Here is a 22,982-nt window from a genome sequence, read left to right as displayed (position 1 = left end):
GTGGATATTACTGCTCATGCTAACTACACAGTTTTTTGTTCCTGCTTCAGGAAATGTAAATCATGTGTTTGACTGACGCATCCCTGTTTGGTCACTCATCAATATTTATGTTAATGGTATTTTATTAGACTTCAATAAAGGACTCAGATGTTGCTACCTGAAAGAAGGCCTCCACATGCTGTTTAGGTGCATCATTTTTCAAGACGGGGTAAGTGTACTTCCCCATCATGTCATAAATCGCTCTGACGATATCTGTCATCTCCTGTGAAACACAACAAATGTACACACACACACACACACACACACACACACAGTGAGATTTGATTATTATCAATTGAGATTATCATACAAATACAAACACAATGGGCATATAAGCACAATTGGAAAAATAATTAAGCTTAGGGCGCATACACACACACACACACACACACACTCACACTCACACACCTCTTTGTTGATGTATCCGTCTCTGTTGATATCATAAAGATTGAAGGTCCACTGTAACTTCTCAGTGACGGATCCCCTCAGCAGGATGGACAGAGCTGTCACAAAGTCCTGATGGAGAGAAAGAGGACATAATGAAAAACTGAAAGGGAAATAAAAACAAGAATTTTATTTGAATATGAACTTTTCAAAGGCCGAGGATTAATGTGCACAAATCAAGCAAACCTCAAATTTTATGGAGCCGGTATGTGCTGAGTCAAATGCGTTGAACAGGAAGTGTGCGTAGGTGCTGGCATCTGTAGGAGAAGAAGAAACGCTTGTCAGTACACTGGCTAAAAACAATAAAGACAAAGTACAGATGCCAAAAGTGCAACGCACACTCTCTCTCTTTACCTCCATGTGGGAAGAATTGGGAATATATTTGCTTGAAAGTTTCCTCGTTTACGATGCCACTTGGACACTCCTGGAGAGAGAGAGGGAGACAGAAACAGGGGGTGAGGAGGTAGGAGACAGAACTTGCAGATACCAAAATAGAGGTGAGAGACTGATGGAGGGTTTAACAGAGTGGAGAAACTGTGATGGAATAAATTAAAGGATTACAAAAAAGTTGACAGGAGACTGGTTATCAGTTAAACCTCAATGTAATAGTGTCTAAAATCAACAGAAGTACAACAGACTGCAGTTGCAAATTCTGACCTTCAATCCAGGGTGTCACTATTGAGTCTAGGTTTTACATACAGCTTTAATTTAGCTGGCAAAACAAACAAAAATCATCTATCTGCCCCTGATTTTACACTTTAGCAAAGTATATCTGAAGATTTGGATATAATATAATATAATATATAATATGGATATTGATTTCTAATGCCACCTTTAGATATTTCTGTTCAGTGCTTTACTCATTAAACTACAATAATGTTATATTTTTGAGTTAATATATCTTCATATGGGGGCTTTTCCAAGCAAATATTGATGCATGTGTTTGTTTGCGATTATATCAGCATGTATTTTTGCCACCCCTTGAAGTCTCCATGCCATCCTCTGGTCACCCCATGAATATCCCTATAAATCCGCCCCTGAATATAAATATACATTCGTAATCTTATTTAGGTCTAAGCTGGTTTACTGCACAAGCCAGGATGAGACTGAAGGATTCAAGCTGGTAAATCTTTTTATTCACAAATGAATATATTCAAACATAATTCAGAATTCTTGGCTGTAGTAATCTTTATTCTTATAAGCCAATCTCTTGGTTTCTTTGCTCAGAAGAAAAACATTTTGCTCACCTGGCTCCTGTACAAGTGTGCAAATCCCCAGAGCACACATTAGAAAATCTGACTCTTTGCATTAGGTTTATTACATGTCATCACTAGAGGAAGCACTTTCGGTATCTACTATCTTCCATCTATGAGGGGGACAAATCTCTCAAAAGAACCAAAACTCTGGTCTATTCCTTTGCTGCTGTACAGTCACTTACATTCTTAAAGCCCCGGTAGAGCACTTGGAGCTCTCTTTTGCTGAAGTTGGTCTGAGCTTCTAGCTGGTCGAGGCCCTCCGGTCGATGGCACACCATGGTCATCTCCAAGTCATCATCAGCTCTGTCTGAAGAAACACATACACACAATATTCTTTAACAATACTTAAACATAACATACTACAACAGAGTGAGATAGCAAAAGAAAGGAAGGATACATGATCCAAGTAATACAGAAAAGAAGGAAGTAGATATATGACCAGTTAAGGGGACACAGTGAAATAATCTGCGCAGGTCAAGTTTGAAATATTCTCTATTTATTCTATTTGGCAGAAATAAAAAGGGAAGCAGGGGAGACGATGAGAGGTAGAGGTCAGTCTAACAGCTCCATGTTCCTCCTCTCACCAGCCCTTTGATTAACAACTCATTACTCTCCTCGCTGGAGGGGAGGGGAGAGAGGACAAACCATGGACTCTGAGACCACACACGCACGCACGCACACGCACGCACACGCACGCACACACACGCACACACACGCACACACACACACACATAGTGCCAATAGGTGAACATGACAGCTCCCCTCTCTCCATCACAGACTACACACTTGCACAAGTGTGCACATACTCCCTGAAGCAATCTACAATGTAATAATTATGCATACTGTTATAACTGTGCATAATTTAATAGAAATAGTAATAAAAATTCAGAATATGATAAAGTGGTCATAATGTGAAGTAGTAAAACACTAGACTGGGATAAAAAACTTACTGGTGGTTAAGTAATAAAATGGTGCGTTTTATGAACGCTATTTCAGAATAATATCTGTCTGATTGTCCATCGTCCCCCGTCCAGCTGAGTTTGTCACATGGTACTTTTGGGTGGAGTGTATGAGAAAGGTCATCACGTTCTCTTGCTTCATTATAGTCGAAAATAAAATCATACGGTGGATGATAGATAGGTGCAATGCTCTAATGCGCTGGTTCCCAACCTGGGGGTCCAGACTCCCACTAGGGGTCGCCAAAGCTTCAGGGGGGGTTGCGAGGCCTTCTTAAGGAATGTAGGAAACTTAAAAAAAAAAAAAAAAAACAAGAACTAGAACTAAAAACTATATTAGAAGAAAATTGAATATACAAAATTTGGATTATTATTTAAGATACAGACTTACAACCATCTCACAGGAAAGAGCCAGTGAAGACCTGAACACAATTTTCACAGAGCCTTCACTCTTTGCTAAACAGCCAAAAATGAGAAACTCCTCTCTGAAGCAATATTCACAGGAAATAATCTGCTAAAAATTCATCCAAATCCCTCGTTTGACACAAACTTCCTGCAGTTATTTGATTCACTGTTTAGGTTATTTGTTCAGCTTATCAGTTTGTCTGCACTGTTCTTGTTATGCATTAAATATAATATGAAATATCCATTAAATATGTCACTTAGTTAGGGGTCTTCAGTTTATACAATGATAGAAAATGGGTCCACTGCTCTAATGCGTCCTTGTAATATGAATGTTTTGGAGAACAGTCTGTTGGACACATTTAGACTCGGTGTGTCAGTGCAGATTGCTGCCTGTGTAGACTCTAATTATTTGTAATAGCTGACTTCCCATCCAATGGACTGCATGGTGATCAAGTGCAATTTCCCCAGTCTTTTCAGCATTTACATGCAAAGTACAGTCATCACACCAGTCCACAGTACTGACAATATCTGATTTACCACTGCTTACTCCAAGATCAGTCACATTATTGCCGTATTATCAGAGAATTTAAGCAGACAGTGGTTTGAATGGGTGCTGGTACAGTCAATGACAATGGTTGAGCTAAAGCATTTTAAGGGTTCCTGTTCGGCTTTAATGAAGTGTCACAGAGTGCAACGCTCACACTGTCCTTGGCAATCCAGATTTTGAAACATCAACAGTTTTGAAATAGAAACATTTTATCTGTGAGGCGAGACCATTAGTGCTTTGCAAAGCTTCATTACACCTCTTCAGTCCTATTGTCTCTGTGAATCATGGGCACCACGTCGGCATTTTTATTGTGTCAGGCAAAGACAACTTCATCTCACTGCTAAATTAAACCTTAGTCAACAGTCTAACCTCTTTACATTTAGTGGTCCCATTTAACACATATGCAGGCTTTTGTGTGTAAATAACTACATAGAAGAGCTGCCATCATGGTTTAAGAGCAAAAGATTGGATTTAAATGTCAGTTACATCCATTTGAACCACTAAATCTAAACTTCCCTCAATGTGGCACTTCGGATACTCTAAATTTTAAACTAATTTTAAACTGTAATAGTCAACATAAAATACAATCATACATAAAGTTATCCAGCAAAAGCTTATTACACTGTGCCCACTAACTTTCTACATTATGGGTGCATTATTACATTATGGCTTTGTAGAGTTGCTAAGCAGTCTCTCTTTATATAGCTCCTTTCCCCTGCCCCACACACACACACACACACACACACACACACACACACACACACACACACACACACACACACACACACACACACACACACACACACACACACACACACACACACACACACACACACACACACACACCCCCTGCAGGCCATTAGTTTCATCACTCAGGCAGTTCCGTCTTTCTCTGTGTCACATTAGGGTGGAGGTTCACACTCATGCCCAAGGTGAGATTATTCACACCCGATTCCCAGTGGTCTTCAGGTATATCCTACTGTGTACTCACTCACACACACATATACACACACTCACACCAAATCAGATAGATAAATAACACATACCAGAAAAGTGTGATGCACACGTTCTTGTAAATTCACTCAACACACTCCTGACATGATGCTCACAAGTAAATCATCATCACACTAGCACCTGTATTTTTGGTATCAATATTATATCCAGTCATGCACCTACACAGTTGAAGAATATGCATTCTTCTGAAAGGCTTCACTGCAATTCTGACTCTACTGTCCATGTTAAAACCTTTATGGCACGTGCACAGTCACCGTCACACCCCATGCTTGTGCTATAAACGACCACAGCACAGGACGTCCCATCTCAAAGCACAATGCATAGTTATGCCTCTTAAAGGAGAAAAAATCTTTCTTGTGTTGTGAATCAGCATATATTAGCATGTGCTTTGTAATGCATCTAATAGGGTGACGTTATTAGGATACTTTGCACATACAAAAAAAACAATAAAATGCACAAACGTGTTAAACGACTACAGTAATACACTGGAAAAACTGACTTGACTTAATTAATAACACAAGTGTGAGAGTCAGGATCAGTTAGTCTTCAGGTTTTAAACTGTTTTCTACAACTTCAGTTAGTCAATTTTCTAAAATACTAAAGACTAAACTTATGAGAAAAGTTTTCACATACACACATTGTACACAGAAAGCAATTACTTTCTTCACATGGCAGCCTATTTCTTCCTCTTGTATTCTAATTATTGAAAAGCCAATGTTAGCAGGGCAAGGAAATTTCAGCAAGTAAAGATTTTAAGAGATTAAAGGCTATTTAAGCATGCAGCTGTATAAGCAGGCATATGCATTTGCAGTACATTAGACTGTTTAAAAGTATGCATACATAATAATGCACATTAACACATTAATATACATTAACTTAAGCTCTCTAAATTAAAGGCTGTGGACTTAATCAAAACATCCAGGAAAGGTAATGATAAGAATAAGACCAATTATCACAATTAACTCATTTAGATTTTTATTTAATCTTGGCTTTCAGTTAGTTGTAGCTGAATTAAGCATAGTTTTACTGGATAACATCAGATGCTGTAACAGCAATGATTATTGAATATTGGAGAAGAATTATTATCAGCAGACAAACCAATGGGACAGTCAGCCATAGCAGATTACATGGATATCAAAAGTAGCAGAGAATAAAAAATACACAAACCCTGTACAGCAACAATACTATGAGTAATTAATAGCAATAGTTGAGGATTCAATAATACAGTACATGTTGTTGAGAGTGCAAAGCTCCACCAGTGCTGAACACGTCAACACTTACTCACCGTTTGTTTTCATGTATTTTTTTCCCTTCGATTTTCTGAGAAAGTAGCAGTTTGATCCCACACATCCAACATTCCCACATGAATAATCCAGATCTCTCCTTTTTCCCAATAACTTGCTCACAGACAGCAGTGAAAACAAAACCTCCTGCCCTCCTCTTCCTCAGGTTAGTACTAGATTACACTGATAGAAGTTGTAGTACTGACTCACCCTCTACAGTGATGACTCCCAGTAGGTGCAGCATTTTGACGGCCCCACAGCACAGCAGGATGATGGCTATAGTGTGTAAGCTGTTCTCACTCTGCTCCTCTTTTTCCATTTTGATTACTTCTTTCTTTACAACTCTCCTGTTATTCCTTTACTGCTTCCACCACTTCTTTCACCACGTAGAAATATGCAAACGTATTCTAAACTTTCAAACTTTCAGACTTGCTATAGCTTTTCACCATTTGCAACTCAATTCTAACTGGAGTTGGCTGTTCCCTCTCTGTCTCATGCCTGTAAAGTTTCTATCCATACTGCTTCCTCCTACAGTACGGTCAGCACTCACCTGCCTCTCTCTATCTCTGTCTTTTTATCCCCCCGTCTCTCTATTCCCTGGGGCAACTCCCTCACTTATCCTGACCTTCGCTCCATCCCACTAACTCTCTCTGTCTCTGTCCCCCCGCAACCCTACTCCCCGCTCTGTTACAGTCACTGTGTCCTTCACTCTTTGGGAACCAGGCTTCAACTCGAGGGTCCAACCAGAGCACACTATAACAATGATAAACTCACCTTCTACTGTATGACCATATGTGCTTGTTTTGTGACTGTGCACGCGTGTGTGCATGTGTGTGTGTGTGTGTGTGCTCATGAGCAGATCAGCACTTGATTAATTGGGCCCATTAAGACAGACAGTCACCCCAGAAACAACAGAAGGCTTTTACTACAAAGTGACTTTTATAACTAAACAAGCCCAAGTCCTTTTAATATGAAATACTGTACAATGTAAACACTTAATCTCAAGTCATTAATTATGAATATACCAAGATCCCACCTAATATCTACTGTAGACTTAATATTGCAATGTACAGTATATGTATGGCCATAACCTGCTTTAACATGTGTGTACCACCAGGGGGCAGCAGAATACAGAGGACACCATTGTGTGTCAAAGCCTCTAATGAAGATGTGTTGTACATTTCATTACATGTGTTACTTCAGATTTGGCTGATAGGATTATTCATGTAGTGATAATGCCCAGAAAATCATAACAAAATGTTTTTGTAATGAAAAAATAAAATGTGTCATATTCTAAAAAATATAAAGCATGTACAGTAAATGTTAAAACAAATTGAAAATCACACAGAAATAAAGATGAAATATTTCCAATACTATCTCTGCACTGTGACCAGCTGACATTTATAGTCTTAATCTGAATGTAAACAAGGGGCTGTGATTGCCCGACAGGCTGAAGTGTAGCCGCTGACTTGCAGACTGCAGGGGGCTCTGCTGTATCAAGAGGTTTCCCACAGAGTTGTCAATTGAAGGTTTGCCTTATTTACTGTTCTGTCTACTGTTGCATCAGTGCTGGGTAAAATTAAATTTAGTGGCAAGAGTAGCATTTAATTTAATTTGCCAGACATTTAAAATATGCTAAGTAGCGTAAACATCACTTGATAAGGATGATTGAGTGCATACTGTGTTCCTTCAACTAATCAACCTTCAGCAGTCTCCTGCTGTGACCGATCAGCTATATTTATTGCATGGTATTACGCACAGACACAGTGAATGAGAAAGCTTCCAGCCATAGGTTTATCCACACTGACACGTCTTTCCTCTGATTTTACACAAGTTCTGGAGGAGACCGAAGTATTAAACGAAACCATCAAAGGAAACTTGTTAGGCATGTTCTTAGAGAAGACTTTTCAAACAGATTAAAATTGCTTAATCTGGCCTTAGTATGCATAAATAAGTATGCATTCATAAATAAATCATGATAAATTCATACTTACAAAAAACACAAAGCACATCACATATTGGTAATAAAACTATTATTTTCTATTTTCCATATAGCATACTTCATATTAAAGATGTCCTGCAATGTGTAACAATAAAATATAAACAGAACAGAAATTTAAATAGAAAGACCAATGCAAGAAATAGTAAGATTACAGTTTTTCTCATTCACTTCGGCTTAGTCTTCACATTCTCTGAACTGTAAGTGTAATTTTCTTCTACTTTTTCGTTGATACTGACTACGATACAAAAATGTTTGTTTTTTACAGCAGAAAAATGTTTACTAGTCAATGCTGTACAATACTGTACTACACAGAAAAAGGATATGTACATTGTATGTAAAGTGGTTTGTAACTGTACCTATTTTTTTCCGCACATGCCAAAACACATGCAATTTGGAGGGAAAAAAAGTGCATTACAGAAAACATGAATGCAAAAGCAACAACAACAAGAGCAAAAGCCTTCAACTGAAGTGAGCAACAATGGCTGTAGATCATGAAACAGGCGGACAATTATTGCCTACATACACATTAAGATCAAAGTTTTTGCCCGTTTGAGAAATAGATGAAACTACTGATACTGTCAAACATTAGGCTATTATGAAGCTATGCAGTAAAGTTAGCATTAGGGCCATTTAGCTAACATTAGTCAAAGGGGTGTATTCGGGAAAGCAGGTTTAGTAAAAACGTGTTAACCCTTAGATGAGTGGAGAGGTAGGCTAAATTAAACTAGACCCAAAATTGGCACATTGGCACAAATACTGCAATCTACACACAGTATCTACAGTAGACACATCATTCTAACAAAAAGCCTGTGTGTTTGCTAAACACTGCCCCTGAAATACCACTTTTATTACCATTACATTATCAATCACCTGCACCCAGAATACACTTGTGAAAAACACCTGTAACCAAATAGATCACCTAGAAATCAGAGCGTGAACACTTTCAGATTTGTTCTTTGGTGTGCACAACAATGGAGGTCCATTTTGAAAAGAGAGTTAGAGGACGAGGTGTTACTACTAGGGAGGGAAGGAAGACAAGGATAAGGAAGAGGACAAGGAGAAGGAGGAAAAGGAGCAAGAGGACACAGAGAACAAGGAGTGGCGAGAGGACAAGTGAGAAGAAATAGGAGAACTGTCACAGATAAGATCAGAGAAGATGGTACTTCCCTCGATGTTTGGCCAGTGAGGATAGCTTGTGATGATGTGCTCTGGCCCAGATGCACATGGAAGACGGGATGGACTGTAATCCCAATATACTGTATATGTTTACAGTACAATACAATACCTATGTATATGAGTATTGAGAATAAAAAAATTTGTTAAGTAATCCATACATGGATATAAGGGAGTGGATGATGCACTGCTGCTATCCACTGCCAGTCCCAGTGCACAGGAAGCGTTCTGTTGTTGAAACTGTGAATAAATTTAATCTGACTGCAGTGTTAGAGATGCAAACTTTAGTAAGCAAAGATCTAATTGCAGTACTATGATCTGGGAAACCTCTTTTAAAAGCCAAAGATTAACACTTAAGTGCTCTGGCAGAGTTTTTATTGCTAACAGGGGAGATCTAGAAACCTGCATTCGTGTTCCAAAAGTGAATCTGCAAACGTAGCAGGTTAGGAAACCCTAGATAAACCCAACCTAGAAAGCCACCTCGAGAGCTTCACTTCTATCTGTTACACAAGCTATTATAAGCAGTGGAGTTTGACAGTGACCAAAAGCCTGAACCCTTTTCTTTCAGAGCTTGTTTGGAGTATTAAGCAGTAGCCTGAACTGTCAGCAAAGAAATACTGTCTGTCACTCTCCCCAGCCAGCCCCCTGTCACAAAAAGTACTTCTTACATCAATACACACACACACACACACACACACACACACACACACACACACACACACACACACACACACACACACACACACACACACACACACACACACACACACACACACACACACACACACACACACACACACACACTTCCTCCAGCCCAGAAACCGGATTTAACTCCTATCCTCTAACTACTGCTGGCTCTGGTATTTAATGTTAGCTCTCATTTCTCCTCCATCCCCCCTTTCCTCTCCATTTCTCCTCTCCCCCATGTCTTATCTCTCTTAACTCTGCCAAACTCTCCTCTCACTCTGCCACTCTATCTCTGCCATGCTCTGTCTTTCCTTCTCGTACTGTGTCCTGTAATCCATGCCACAGTGTGTGCCATTTGCATAATCTGAATTAGCTTAATCTGCCGTCCAGGCGGTGATGGAGAGAGCTCACTCTCACCGGCCTCTTTAATAGTGTAGAACGCTCTCCAAGAAAGTATAGCGGCTCTACTGGCCAGGGGCTCCCTGGAGGTATGGATGAAGTATCTTAAAAATAGATTTCAGCTGCAACAGTCCTATTTACGTGATGTGAAAGCTGGACAACATAATCATGTTCCGCAGCGTGAATTCAAGCTCTCATTCTGAGATGCATTGTTTTCCACAGTCAACATCCAAGCCAACATACACTGAGCCAACCCCTGACTGGCCTTTGGGTGGTTCACTCAAAGTCCAATGACTCGCTCTGCTTGAAAACACACACAAACACCCACTCTTGAACAAGACAAACATGAACACATTATTTCAAGGGTCACGGATAAAATATTAAGCACCCGTGTGCATAAAACAATATAGACTCCCATGCTTGCATGGTCAAATGCACATGTGTTTGCTTACTAATACTCAGCCTGTGAAGGAGGAAGTGCTGGAGGGTGTTCAGCGTTGTGTGTTTGTGTGTACATAAGATGCAGACATACACATAGAAATCCACCTGATGTCACTTCCTCACATATTAGTGTGCCATTGCTGATTTTGTTTGGGAAGAGTGAATCAAACACAGCTCATTTACACGCACATAGTAGCATGCCAATATTGATTTTGGAGTAAATACATGTCTAGACTCAGAATCTGCAGAAATACACACACACACACACACACACACACACACACACACACACACACACACACACACACGCACACGCACACACAGGCACACACACACACACTGCTGGATGCCAAGAGACGAGAATGACGAGATGACTTAATAAGCACTCACACCAGCTAATGGGAGCGTGGGTGATGGAGAAAGGGAGCAAATAAGAGAAAGAAAAGAGGCATAAAAGGGAGAGAAGAGGGAGAGAGGTATGGAGATGAGGGTGCCAGGAGCAGGTTGTGGTAGTGCCATGTGAGAGTGTGGCTGGGAAAATTAGAAGTGAGATAAAGAGAAACAAGCATGGAAAAGGAGTGGGAGGGAGAAAAGGGGGAAACAACAGGGAGAGGAGAAAGCAGCAGGGTAAAATGGAAGAGAAATAATGTGGAACAGCGGAAGAAACAACTAGAAGACAAGGTTGATGGGGGAAGGAGGCAGCAAAAATGAAAAAAGAAAGCAAGATAAAAGGAGGAGCAGTGGAGTGAAAGAAAAGGAGAGAAGAAGATTGAGACAACATTGCTGCAGCAGGGAGTAAGTGAGGAAGACAGAGACATAGCGGCTCAGAAAGAAATGAAAAATGCACCAGGGAGGGGAGAAAAATGCCAGGTGAAAATTTTGCTGGAGAGATGAGTTGTCAGAGGCCACCACAACAGATGAGGAGGAAAACAGTGGCTAGCCTGCCAGACAAAACCAGGCAGACAAGAAAACAGGAAGGAGAAAACTACCACCAAAGAGAGGTTGTCAGGAAAAGAGACAGAAAACTTGACAGAAAACAAAAGCATGTTGAGAGAACAACAAGGAGCCTTGATGAAAACAGACAGTCCAGACAAGCAGGCATGCAAATATTCAGGAAAGGCACAGGATGCAAACACAGTGAGGCGTTTCTTTTTTTTTCCTCTTCAGAACACAGTGATGAGCTCGTGCTCAGAGGATCAATCATGTAGGAATCTAATCTCACAACATTACAGCCGTGCACTGTCTTTCAGTGTTGCTGTCAGTGCCACGATCCCGGATAACAAGTTATCTGCAACGACCGCGGCGGCTGCAACGCATACGAGCCCTGCTGCACTAATCCCGCAATACAGCTAACATGTTAGAGCAGGAGGTGGGGGAGAGACGCTGAAGTACACATCACAACACCAGAATTACAAACAACCGCCTCCAAATAGCTCCAGCTCTACATCCCATTATTTCATGTTTTTGAAGGGGGCATTTGTGGTGGTAAAAAGAAACTGTTTTCATTCGCAGGATGAGTCAGATTTCACACATTTCCACAATGTGAGCGCATCTACTGTACAACCACCTCATTATTCAAAATAGCAACAAATTTACGCCTTGCTTCTTTTTTTTTAACACCCATGAGAGAAGGTGTTTGTTTGAACGCGTGGACAAAGAAAAAAAAACATATTCAGAAGATGAAACGAGCCATATGCACTCACTTGGAAAATGTCCTGTACGGTCTAATTTTCTCTGAAAAACCGATAATAGCCTGCCTCAACAAATAAGTTGACTGCACACTATTAACTGGGGATATTTTCATTCTGGCACTGATCTTCCGTTCAGCGTACCCAATCACTGGAGCAGCCAGTTTGGATTTGTTAGATTTATATAAACGAGGTTTACAGGCTTTTATTAGAATGAGTAACAAGGGAGTAAAACATTTCTCACAGGCAACAGGTCTTCATAAAAAAAAAAAATCTCCCTCCTTTCCCTCCTTCATCTGCATATGTGCATCTCTCACTATCTCAGTCTCTTTCACATGGCCTTGACTTACTTAGGAATACCCCAACCTCATCAACCCCCCCCATCCCCCCCGACCCCTTCCACCCACCCCAAAACTGACATCTTTTGTTGCCATGGCTACTGTGCTTCCAAGGTAACAGCAAGACGGAAAAGCAGTGTGTGAGCAGAGTGACAAATACCTTCAACATGTGTGTGTTTACCAGCGTCGATTCCCGCATATGCACACACTGCCAGACAGAGCGACACACACACACACACACACACACACAGATACACACACACACACACACACAGATACACACACACACACACAGATTCAAACACAGTCAAAGAAGCTGTCTCTTACTCTCTTCTCCACTCCTCATTTGGCTCTGTCAAAAAAAATGAGCTCAACAACAATCACATGAGTGCACACACACACACACTGTCGCACAACAACTTTGTTGTAGAATAAAAAGATACTCTTTTTCCTCTGGGAACACCTGTTGGTCTCTCTCTCTCTCTCGTTCTCTCTTTCCCTCACACACTGCAAACCATATGCCTTCTTTCTTTCACTGCACCTTAACTGAAATACCAGCAGTTATTAATCTTTGGTCTGCAGCTCGCGTACGTGCGCTGTATATTAGTACTGGAGTGAGTGAGTGAGTGTGCGTCTGGAAGATACAATACAAACACATTGTTAAAAGTTTCACTGTCCATATGTGTGCATGCATGAATGTGTGAAAAAGTGCATTGTGTTTTTGTTTATTTACGTGTATGACGATGTGCACAGGCATGCATGTGTGTGTTTATGTTTGTGTGTGTGTGTGTATTCCCTCACCCCTGGACGGCCTCCTCTGCTTGGTCTGCATGGTCAGCGTACCCACCACAGCCCCCATGTTTGCCGCTGTCGTCGTGGAAACAAGCGTGTCTGTATGCTGAAGTCTGTATCTCTTTGTCACGTGTTTGGACGGTTAGAACACACACACACACACACTCCCTCGCCCCTTTCCTCTTCTCATCCTCTCTCTCTCCCTCCCTCTCCCCTCCTCCTCTCTCAGCAGAAACCCTCTTTTTATCATCCCTCCTTTCATGCTCTCTCACTCCATCTCACGGCGCCCCTCCTCTCTCTCTCTCTCTCTCTCTCTCTCTCTCTCTTTCCCCTTTTTCTACCCACGCTCTCCCACACTCTCTAGCTCCCTCCCTCTGATTTCCCTGTTTTTCATTAGGGGTTATAGCCTCCCTCCCTCTCTCCCTCTCTTCCTCCTACCTTCACCCGCAAGCCAAGAGCCCAAAAGGAGCATCAGTGATTCAGTATGAAATCGCCAGGATGTTGATTCACTAAATTATAAATTAATATGAGTGTACCCATTGATTTGAAAATGATAACACTCTGTGAATCACTCTGGAAAAAAATCTGCAAACATGCCCTGTTACATTTTACTCCTAAATGCATCTGTTTGCCTTTGATGGAGGACAAATATGCAAATATATACAGGCTGAAATACTGACTGGAGAGGTAAATATGAATTATGGAGTGAAGGGAAAACATGTGCATGTGACAAAAATTAGGAAGAGCCCTGTGCATCGCCTCTGTTTTTCCTCAACATCACGGTTTGTTCACAAAAAGGCCACTCCAATCCATCAACACCCCCATTCACTCCATCCATCATTCCTGTTCATCATCCATCCATAATACCACATACACACACACAAGGGATGGATAAAAGGATGGAGAGAGAGAGAGAGAGAGAGAGAGAGAGAGAGAGAGAGAGAGAGAGAGAGAGAGAGTGGTGGCAGATTGGCTCCCAGGGAAGGAAGAAAGAGGGGAAGGCAGCAGCAGAGTCGAAAGGAGGGAAGAGGCTTAAAGTCAGGGATGTGAGAAAAGAGAGATTAAAAGCAGGAAAAGGCAGTGGTGAGAAGAATGAGAAAATTTAACAGGGTACTGTAAAAAGAGAGCGATCAAGTGTTAAATAATACTGCAGGAGTGTGTGCTTTCGCCTGTAAGAGCTGCACACGCATGTGTACCTGATAAAGTAGCCACAGATATAATTATATTATAGGGTTTAGAATTATTAATGCATTACCAAAAAGAAGCATTTTAATGTTTTTTCTGGTTGAGCAAGAACAAATTTCCACTTCTTTATATAACGTTTGGTCATATTTTATAAACTGATCATATGTTTGTGGGTAAAATCTGAATCTGCAAAGTAACTATAGCTGTCAAATAAATGTAGTGGAGAGAGCAGTGTCAGTGTCAGATGATAATATCGACACTAAAAGGAACTTGCTGGGTGCTCTGCTCTCATCCACTCATAGCTGACCTGGCTGATAGCCAGAGCTTCTGGATATAAAAGCAGCTAGCCTGAGGATAACAACATGTACAAATGTCATTGTCTGCTATGATCAAAGTTACAGTTTCATTCAAGAAGATGAAAACATTTAAAATCTTCTTTTTGCCACTGAATGAGCAAAACATAATGTTTAATAGAGTTGCAATTGCCTCTGCAAACGACGCATATGTCAGGTTTTACAGCCAAGTTTTCAGTAGTCGATTTGGAGAATAGAGATGTTGTCATTTTATATCAAGCCAGCCATCCGTAATAATGCTTCTGCAAATGTGGGAACTGCTCCGAATATGGGGCACTTTTTGTGTGCTGATGGTGAATAATGAACGAGGCGTGATTGTTAGAAAGCCATATGGGAAGATTTAGCTGGAAAGATTTAGTTTGGTGAGTAAAAAATCTGCAATCTGCTTCTGTGAAAATGTGCTTGTGAATGCTCGGATGTGTGTTTTTTTTTTTTTTTTTCACAACAGCGAGAGAGACAGAATGGACAGCAGTGGGGAGTAATGCTTTCACCCTGCCTACACACACACACACACACGCTTACACACACAGAGAAGCATACATATGTACACCAATACATTTTGCACATGCACCAACCTTAGGCAGAAAGAATGGCTGATCATAGGATGAGGTCTCTAGTGGCATCCAAACAACGTGCAGCACCAGGGAGCATGACCATTTTCTGCTACACACACAGCTCTTCCTTGTGGCTTGCTCTGCTATACGACACACTTCCCGTATTGTGCCTATAGGAATTTACAGGCTATCAAAGTGATTCCTCCCTATCTTCACTGCACCGTATTCATCTTTAGCCTTAAACTATATCTATCCATCTCTCTCGCCCCTCTTATCTATGAATTTGTCTCCAGGCGTACGGCCTACGCCAATACACCTTTATCAGGCCATCTCTCCCTATAAATCTGTGCAAACGTATCCGCCTAGTGTTCTTGTCGTTTCAAACACTGTTCCTGGCTTGTTCCAATCTCAAATCTCCATCCCTCTCTATCTCCCTCCGGTCTCTGACAGGCCCGTTTCCACACAGTGACAGAAATGTCCCTCCTTCAAGTAATCATTTCAGAGTCTGTCTGCAGAGCAGAGAGAAAGTCCTAGAGTTTGGAGTGTGTATGTTTGATTTTGTGTTTGTGTGTATAAAATTGCCGCCGAATTGCCTGGTGTTTCCCTGCAGGCATGTGAGGGAATAGCTACAGTCTGTTTTACAAGACCCCTGTCACACTTTTAAGAAAAAAGAGGGTAAGAGAGAGAAAACAGCAAGAGTGGGAAGAGGTAGGGCTCAGCAAAGGCAGAGATGGAAACATATTTGGCAATGAAAGATGAAGAAGAAGAAGGAGGAAACACACCAGGAAAGCTTCCAGCTGGAGATTAGACTGCGATGCAGAGAGCAAAAGAAAGAGAATGAAGTGGGTAACAAGAGCAGGAGAGTGGGCGAGTGGCATCGCAAGAAAGAAAAAGGCAGAGGAGAGAGCGAGTGGGAACAGCAAACACTACATTTCCAGAGAAGAGGATGGAGAAACAAAGAGATTGAGGAAAAAACAGAGAAGCAAGCATGAGAGAAAATGAAACTCTAAAGATCTGATTAAGATTAAACCACTGGGTGGAAGCTTCAGAAAATCAGCTCAGCTTGTCAAAGCAGCACATACAGACCAACCTCAGTGCTAAGCTGCAGGCCTTTACCTCCTATAAGGTTCCTCCTAACAGATCGATTATAAATCTATCATGTTGCTGCATATGACACTGTCTTGACGGCGCACAAGGCTTTGGCAATTACTCATCAGGGGCAGCGTAGCTTTGGACAGGGAAGAACATGTCTATTAGGAAAATCAATACTAATATCTACCACTGTCCAAATGACTTCTCACAGAGACACTCCTCTGTATCTTTATTAGTGGAAGCATGCTGAGCCTCTTGCCGGCTCTCATCACATTATGAAAAAAGGGAATAATTAAAGGAGCCTCTGCTATTGATCTGTCATCATCTAGGGAGAGAGAGGAGAAACAGAAAAAGACGGATGGAGCGAGGTAAACAGGAACATAGAGTAGATAAATGGAGAGAGTAAGTGATGGAGGGGAGGTAGGATGGACGTGTAGACAGGAAAAAGAGGGCTAAAGCACAAAGGAGTGGGGAAAAGCAGCAAATAAAGTTTGAATGGGAGATAGAGTGATTAAAGAGGGAATCAATGAGAAAAGAGAGAGAGAACGACTGGGCAAAGGGAATAGAGTTGTCTTCTTCTTCGACACGGTTTATGCTCCTCCATTATTCTTAAAGCTAACTAGCTTGACATGGGCCGTGAAGCCTTAAGAAACACATACACATACTGGCAGAGTGAGGAAGCAGCGGGAAAATACTCTTCCTGATTCGAGAGGTTGTTCACAGAGGTTTTTTTCTGCAGGGTTGAAAGAAAAACAGAAAGAGCGAGAGAGAGACAGTCTGTTGGATGTGTAGCTCCTGAAGGGGCTGAGAGAGTTGAGTTCCACCAATAGTGTTAGTCCATTCCTGATATATAAATGGTCATATAGAGTAGTGTTGAAACAATCTGTGGATTAATCCATACGTTGACTGACAGGAAATTAATTGTCACCTATTTTGATAATTGATCAATTCTTTCAAACATTTTTAAGCCAAAGTGCCAAACATTTCGCTGATTCCAGCTTCTCAAATATGAAGATTTTGACGCTTTTCTATGTCACATATGAAACAACCGATTTGAATATGCCATCTTGAATCTCTAGGAAATAACAATAGGAATTTTTCAACTCTATGAAAACTACTATTGAAAAATGGGCACAATAAAAACTAACAACAAACTAAAATAACACAACTAAAAAGAAGGGAATGTCTGCAGAGCAAATGTAAATGTCCTTAAATTGTCACACATCTTGTATTAGAGATAGATAGAGAGTAGATTGTCCACTTAATCAATTAGTAAAATAATCATTAGCTGTAGCCAATAGTGCAATAAAATGTTAAATTGCAAAATGTCATTTTGTATTTGTTTGTTACCTTGTTTTACACGTGTATAGATGGAGATATCTATCAACTGCATGACATAACTGTGAACCATGAGTCATTGACCTGAAGCTTATGAGGGCACAGGGATGCATCATGCATTATTTACAGCATACACAGACACACACATATCCTCAGAGTCAGATTACATACTGTTTTTAACATTTGAACAGTTAGCGTGTTATTTCCAGAGTCACGTTGTTCTGTAACACAAAGAGCAGTGCACTGAAACAAACATACTGCAGAGTGTCAGTGGAAGCCATGATAAATGTCACCCGTTTCTTATTTTTTCTTACAGATTCACTTGAGTTTTTTTATTTGGCGGATAATTGAAGCAGTTCATCTTTCCTCTGTCCTTCCTAAGCACTGCAACAGATTTTCATTTCTCAGAGTAGTTGATTTACTTGGCAACACATGGTCTCAGTAATAGCGTGTTCGTTAATAATTAAGAAAAAAAGAAATAAGAGCTGATTGGTTAGAGAAATAGTTACTTTCTGTTATTATGCTGCCAAATTTAAAAGTTAAAATACAGACTTTTTTTTAATCAGGCATGAAATCTTTCCTGTAGGACTTAATTTGTGTAATGAATATGCAGATAGAAATGGCTAATTTGTTATGTTTGCATAACCTCCACTCCCCCTACGTTTATATTACACAGATACTGTACAAGTTGGTATGGGAATGCAAGCTCAATACCATTAACATATCATATTAAGACAAAAAAAAAAAAAAAAAAAAAAAAAAAAAGTGTTTATTAAATGTTTGGAGTCTTTTATTTAACTCAGTGGATTACTGTAAATATACTAACAAGTTAGGTTTGTTGTAGTGCGTGTGCAAAATGCTACATCTACAGTTTACTCTATACATGCTCATTTCAGCTGTCACATTCATTTGGTTCAAGTGACGTGCGTCACTGCTGTCATGCATACATGCCTAACCATATAGGCAGAGCTAAGTAGCTATCTATATTCATCATCTGCAATTCTCTCATTGGCTCCAGTATTACAAAGACCTAAAGGCAAGCACAGGGCTGAGCTGTCTACGGAGATAAATTGCATGGAAAATGTTGTTTATCTTTGAAGAAGTGAGCAAAGCATTTGCCTGCAAATATTATGCAAATAAAGTACCCTTATTTATACAGTATATTGATTTCTTATTTAATAAAATACTTGAATGTGGGTTTAATTTGCAACACTAAAAGATCAAAAGCTGACGGAAGATCTTAAATGACAGGCATCTTTTTAAATAGAAATGACGTTTCCTACGGAGTATAGAATAGAGTGTAAAGAAATATGAGATCTGAGGTTGTAATATCAGTTTTATCATTACACGCTCATGCTCAGTCACACACAAACACACACATGCTTCGGGCATGGGATTAACCAGAAATACATCTTCATGTTGCCATGTGCCTAATAAAGCTCTTTTGCTGTCCTAATTGGCCCTTTTCGTGCACTTCTTTTGATGTGCAGGGATGAGAGAGAGGGGTGGAAACTGTAAAGCCTATTAAAGAAACAGAGCTCATCTCCACTCTGCCTTTAGCCCTGCAGCAGATGGAAACATCGAGCCAAATGCGCTTGTTCTCCAGAAGACCCACATATACTCTGTTCTATTTACATATATTCTGCCGACCCCAAAGTAAAACTCCACATGAGAGCTTTAGTTGGAGTGATCTTAAGAGTAGAACAAGGCTATCTTCTGCGGAAAACTCACAACACAAAGATGTGAGGGTTCAAGAAAGCGAAAGAGACAGACGGAGAGAGAGACAGAAACCACCAGATAAACAGCAAAGGCAACGAATAGCCATAGATCAAGAAGAGAGCGGCTCAGGGAATAGAAGAAGAAAAACTTGAAGGGAGAAACACATAAAAGACAAAAAGAGAAGGTGAAATGAGGTGAGAGCAAGCAAGACAAAGAGAGGGAGAGTGAAAATTCACTTGACAGAGAGAGAGCGTACAGAGAAATGAAAGCAGAGGCAAAAACAAATGGAGCGAACGGACAGGGAGATGAATGTGTCAGCAAGGTGCAGGTTTTGTAGTTTATAACATACCAGCTGGGAAATATTTCACAGGAGCAGAGTAGTTTGTGCACGGTGACAGTGGATACATCTATTTTTTTGCTCTCGATGATGACAGACTGGAGAGATTCCATAACGGTAACCTATGGCCATATGAGCTGGTCAGGACACTGGCTAATATCCCTGCATTAGTGAAAAATATATGACTTTATGTAGGCCACAGCATTAGTTCAGATTTATTTAGTAAACTTCACCAGAAACACCTGCTTCAGTTTGTTAAGCAACTCTCATGAAGTCATTTCAGTCAGTTCATCACTATATAATGAATTGGATGGGGCTCTAAATGGACTGAATTTGTTTAGAGCTTTTATAACAAAGCACTGTACAATGCCCTTATTCATCATGCACAACACAGACCTGGCCGTGGAGAGCAATTTGGGCTAAGCGTCTTGCTCAAGGATACTTTAAAATGGAGATAGGAGGTTGCAGCTGGGGATCAAACCACCAATCCTGCCATTAATAGCCAACCTGGTCTCATTTAAAGCATTGTCTATTTCTTCTTAACACCCCATTACATAATTTTTCTACCTGCCTCAGTCATCCCCACTCTGCACCCTGTATGCCTGTTCTTGCACTACGTGACTTTTGGCTACAGGTCGGGACAAGTGCACCTTACGGTAGTAGTCACACACCACCAGCTATGGCACTGATTCTGGTGAAACATGATCATATTTTATAGAATCCATTTTTTCTTGTTTTCCTTCTGATGTCCTGCGGCTGCTCCGCCTCAACTCTCCTTGATTTACAGACTTTCCTTCTGACCAGAAAGTTTTTACTAGTTTCTAAAGAAAATAACCACTAAGCTAGTTGGCATGGCTACCAAAGGAGCTTTGGACTGCCTGTAGTTACAGTTGGGAGATAAGTTTACTACTTGCAACAAGCTCTCATAGCTTTAATAAACAAAATGAACTCACCGAATGTCAAAAAAAAAAAAAAATAATAAAAAAATACAACCATTCACCTTCTGAATTTAATATTCTCTCTTACACCTACTAAAACTAAAACCAAGACTTTGTTAAGCAATCTTAAAACACACTTAAAACACAAAAGAAACTAAATAAAACTCATCTTTATTAGTCTGGCTCTACAAGCTGTCGCTCCCTCTCTGATGCCCAACTTCCCTCACTCCTCTAGCCACTTCATGCCCCTCTGCTGTCTCTGCTGTGTCCTCATCTTCCCTGGAGCTAGAGTCTTGTTTGGAGCCTTTGCAAATCACCTTGGAACTGTATTCCCTGTCATCAAACTAGTCGAAACAAACCTTTAATTCACCGCAGTTAGATGTTAAAATAGACTGGCTTTACAGCTGTTTTTCCTCTCATTTGTTCAGTGGCTCATTGTGTGTACTGCGCCACTGAACATCTATCACTGAGCAGCTTTTATTCCTCGTAGACAGTCCATTAAACCAACCAAACCAAAATAAATGTGCAAAAATCGCCCCAAAAGTCAGCCAAAAAAAGGGTTAGCTGGTGTTGTGCCGGAGCTGGGCGAGCAGGCAATGTAACTGGGCTCAGCAGCCTTTACAAACTTCACGGCAGGGACTAACAGACCCAGGAGGACGTTGACAGAGGAAGCTAAAGAGAAAAAAGTAACCGAGCAAAAGAAGAGTAAATCTCAGACTTGCGTTAGCGAGAGCTTTGTGAAATAAAAGGCTGCAGACAGATGGGGAGCTGTGTCTTGTGTTGTTGGACTAGTAAGTAACATTAGTTGTCTTCTGTTAGAAGAGTTGTCAACTCGCTAGTTTTTGATCATAAGTAGTGAAATATTTAAACTGGGAGATACAATGATTAAAGGGAATTCTGGAGGTCTAGTGATCAAGATATAAACATATAATTGCAGCGTCCCTGGTGGGGGGCCTTCTTTGCATGTCATCCCACTCTATCTTTCAATGTCTGTCTCTTATACACAAGTCAGACATACATTTTGTGCAGTAGGTTTTTGATTCTTTTCTACCCTCAGATTTGATTATAATCTCTTTACCCCAGGTTGGGAACCACTGTTCTCAAGTACTTATTTTATAAGTAGTTATACTGGTTTGCTGTCACATTTAATAGGTCCTCTTGTGCAGTAAAACACACCTTTGAACTCATAGTCCAGATAGGAAACAGCTCTACATCGTCTTATAACTGCACTGTATTATATGCAGACAAATCCAAATCCTAAAGTCTGTGTTTTGAGTTCTGAACAAGTCATTATGCACCATTCACCACAGCCATTTTAACATTAAACAGAGTCAAACTTACTGTTTTATGCTGACCACAGCATACTCTCTAGTGCAAATGACAATCTGAGGTATAATTTGTTGTCTGTGTGCTGGCCTGAACTAGCAAACACACTGCAGTTGTCAACAATCAGCTATCGAGTCATTCCAAGTCAGGAATGGTTGTCATCATAGTTCAGTTCCGTTTTTTATCTCAAATCATCAGATTCATCAGTTTGACTTGAGTCTTTCATGGTCCACACCCTCTGCCTGGAAGTGAAATTGTATTTTAGAAATATTTTATATCCCAAAAAGTTCTGTATCCTCAGCAAGTTAAGTTGGGTCCATCCCAGCTGGTCGTTGCCTCATGTTGGTTTGCCAGCAAGGATGGGCCAACCTTCCATGCAAAATGAATCCTGCCCTGCTTTCATTAGGCCACTTTTTATAACACTGCAGCAGATGGTGAAAGACACACACACACACACACACACTGCAGCCCCCTGAGGAGTAACCTCACCTCCTCTCTCAACTTTTCTCAATTTTTCTCTCCCACTTTTACTCATCTATCACCCCCTTCCTCACACCCAGTGCAAACTTCAAAGTGGCTGCTATTTAGAGGTTACCCCAACTAGACAAGAGCTTTTCCCGCACAAAATTGGCTAAAAATACATCTCAGTTGCTTTGTAAGCATTGTTGCTCTCCTC

General features: G+C 40.6%; 1 protein-coding gene across 4 annotated transcripts in view; it reads right to left on the bottom strand.

The window, feature by feature from the left end:
* The window catches only part of LOC127375006 (Kv channel-interacting protein 1), a 43,329-nt gene that overhangs the window by 2,959 nt on the left and 17,388 nt on the right, over nt 1-22,982 (bottom strand). For 3 of the 4 annotated variants that reach the window (XM_051420762.1, XM_051420765.1, XM_051420764.1), the window contains exons 2-6: nt 1,922-2,046; nt 838-907; nt 670-740; nt 448-555; nt 158-262 (exon numbers count right to left, since the gene is read on the bottom strand). In XM_051420762.1, coding sequence (XP_051276722.1) covers nt 158-262; nt 448-555; nt 670-740; nt 838-907; nt 1,922-2,046 — 479 coding nt within the window. Of the gene's footprint in view, nt 1-157; nt 263-447; nt 556-669; nt 741-837; nt 908-1,921; nt 2,047-13,473; nt 13,679-22,982 lie in introns of those variants that run through there. The other variant, XM_051420763.1, reaches the window with a different exon arrangement.

This window comes from Dicentrarchus labrax, unplaced genomic scaffold, assembly GCF_905237075.1.
Source record: "Dicentrarchus labrax unplaced genomic scaffold, dlabrax2021, whole genome shotgun sequence".
Classification (NCBI taxonomy): domain Eukaryota; kingdom Metazoa; phylum Chordata; class Actinopteri; family Moronidae; genus Dicentrarchus; species Dicentrarchus labrax.
The sequence above is the reverse complement of the archived record's forward strand: the minus strand, read 5'-3'. Positions and strand labels throughout refer to the sequence as shown.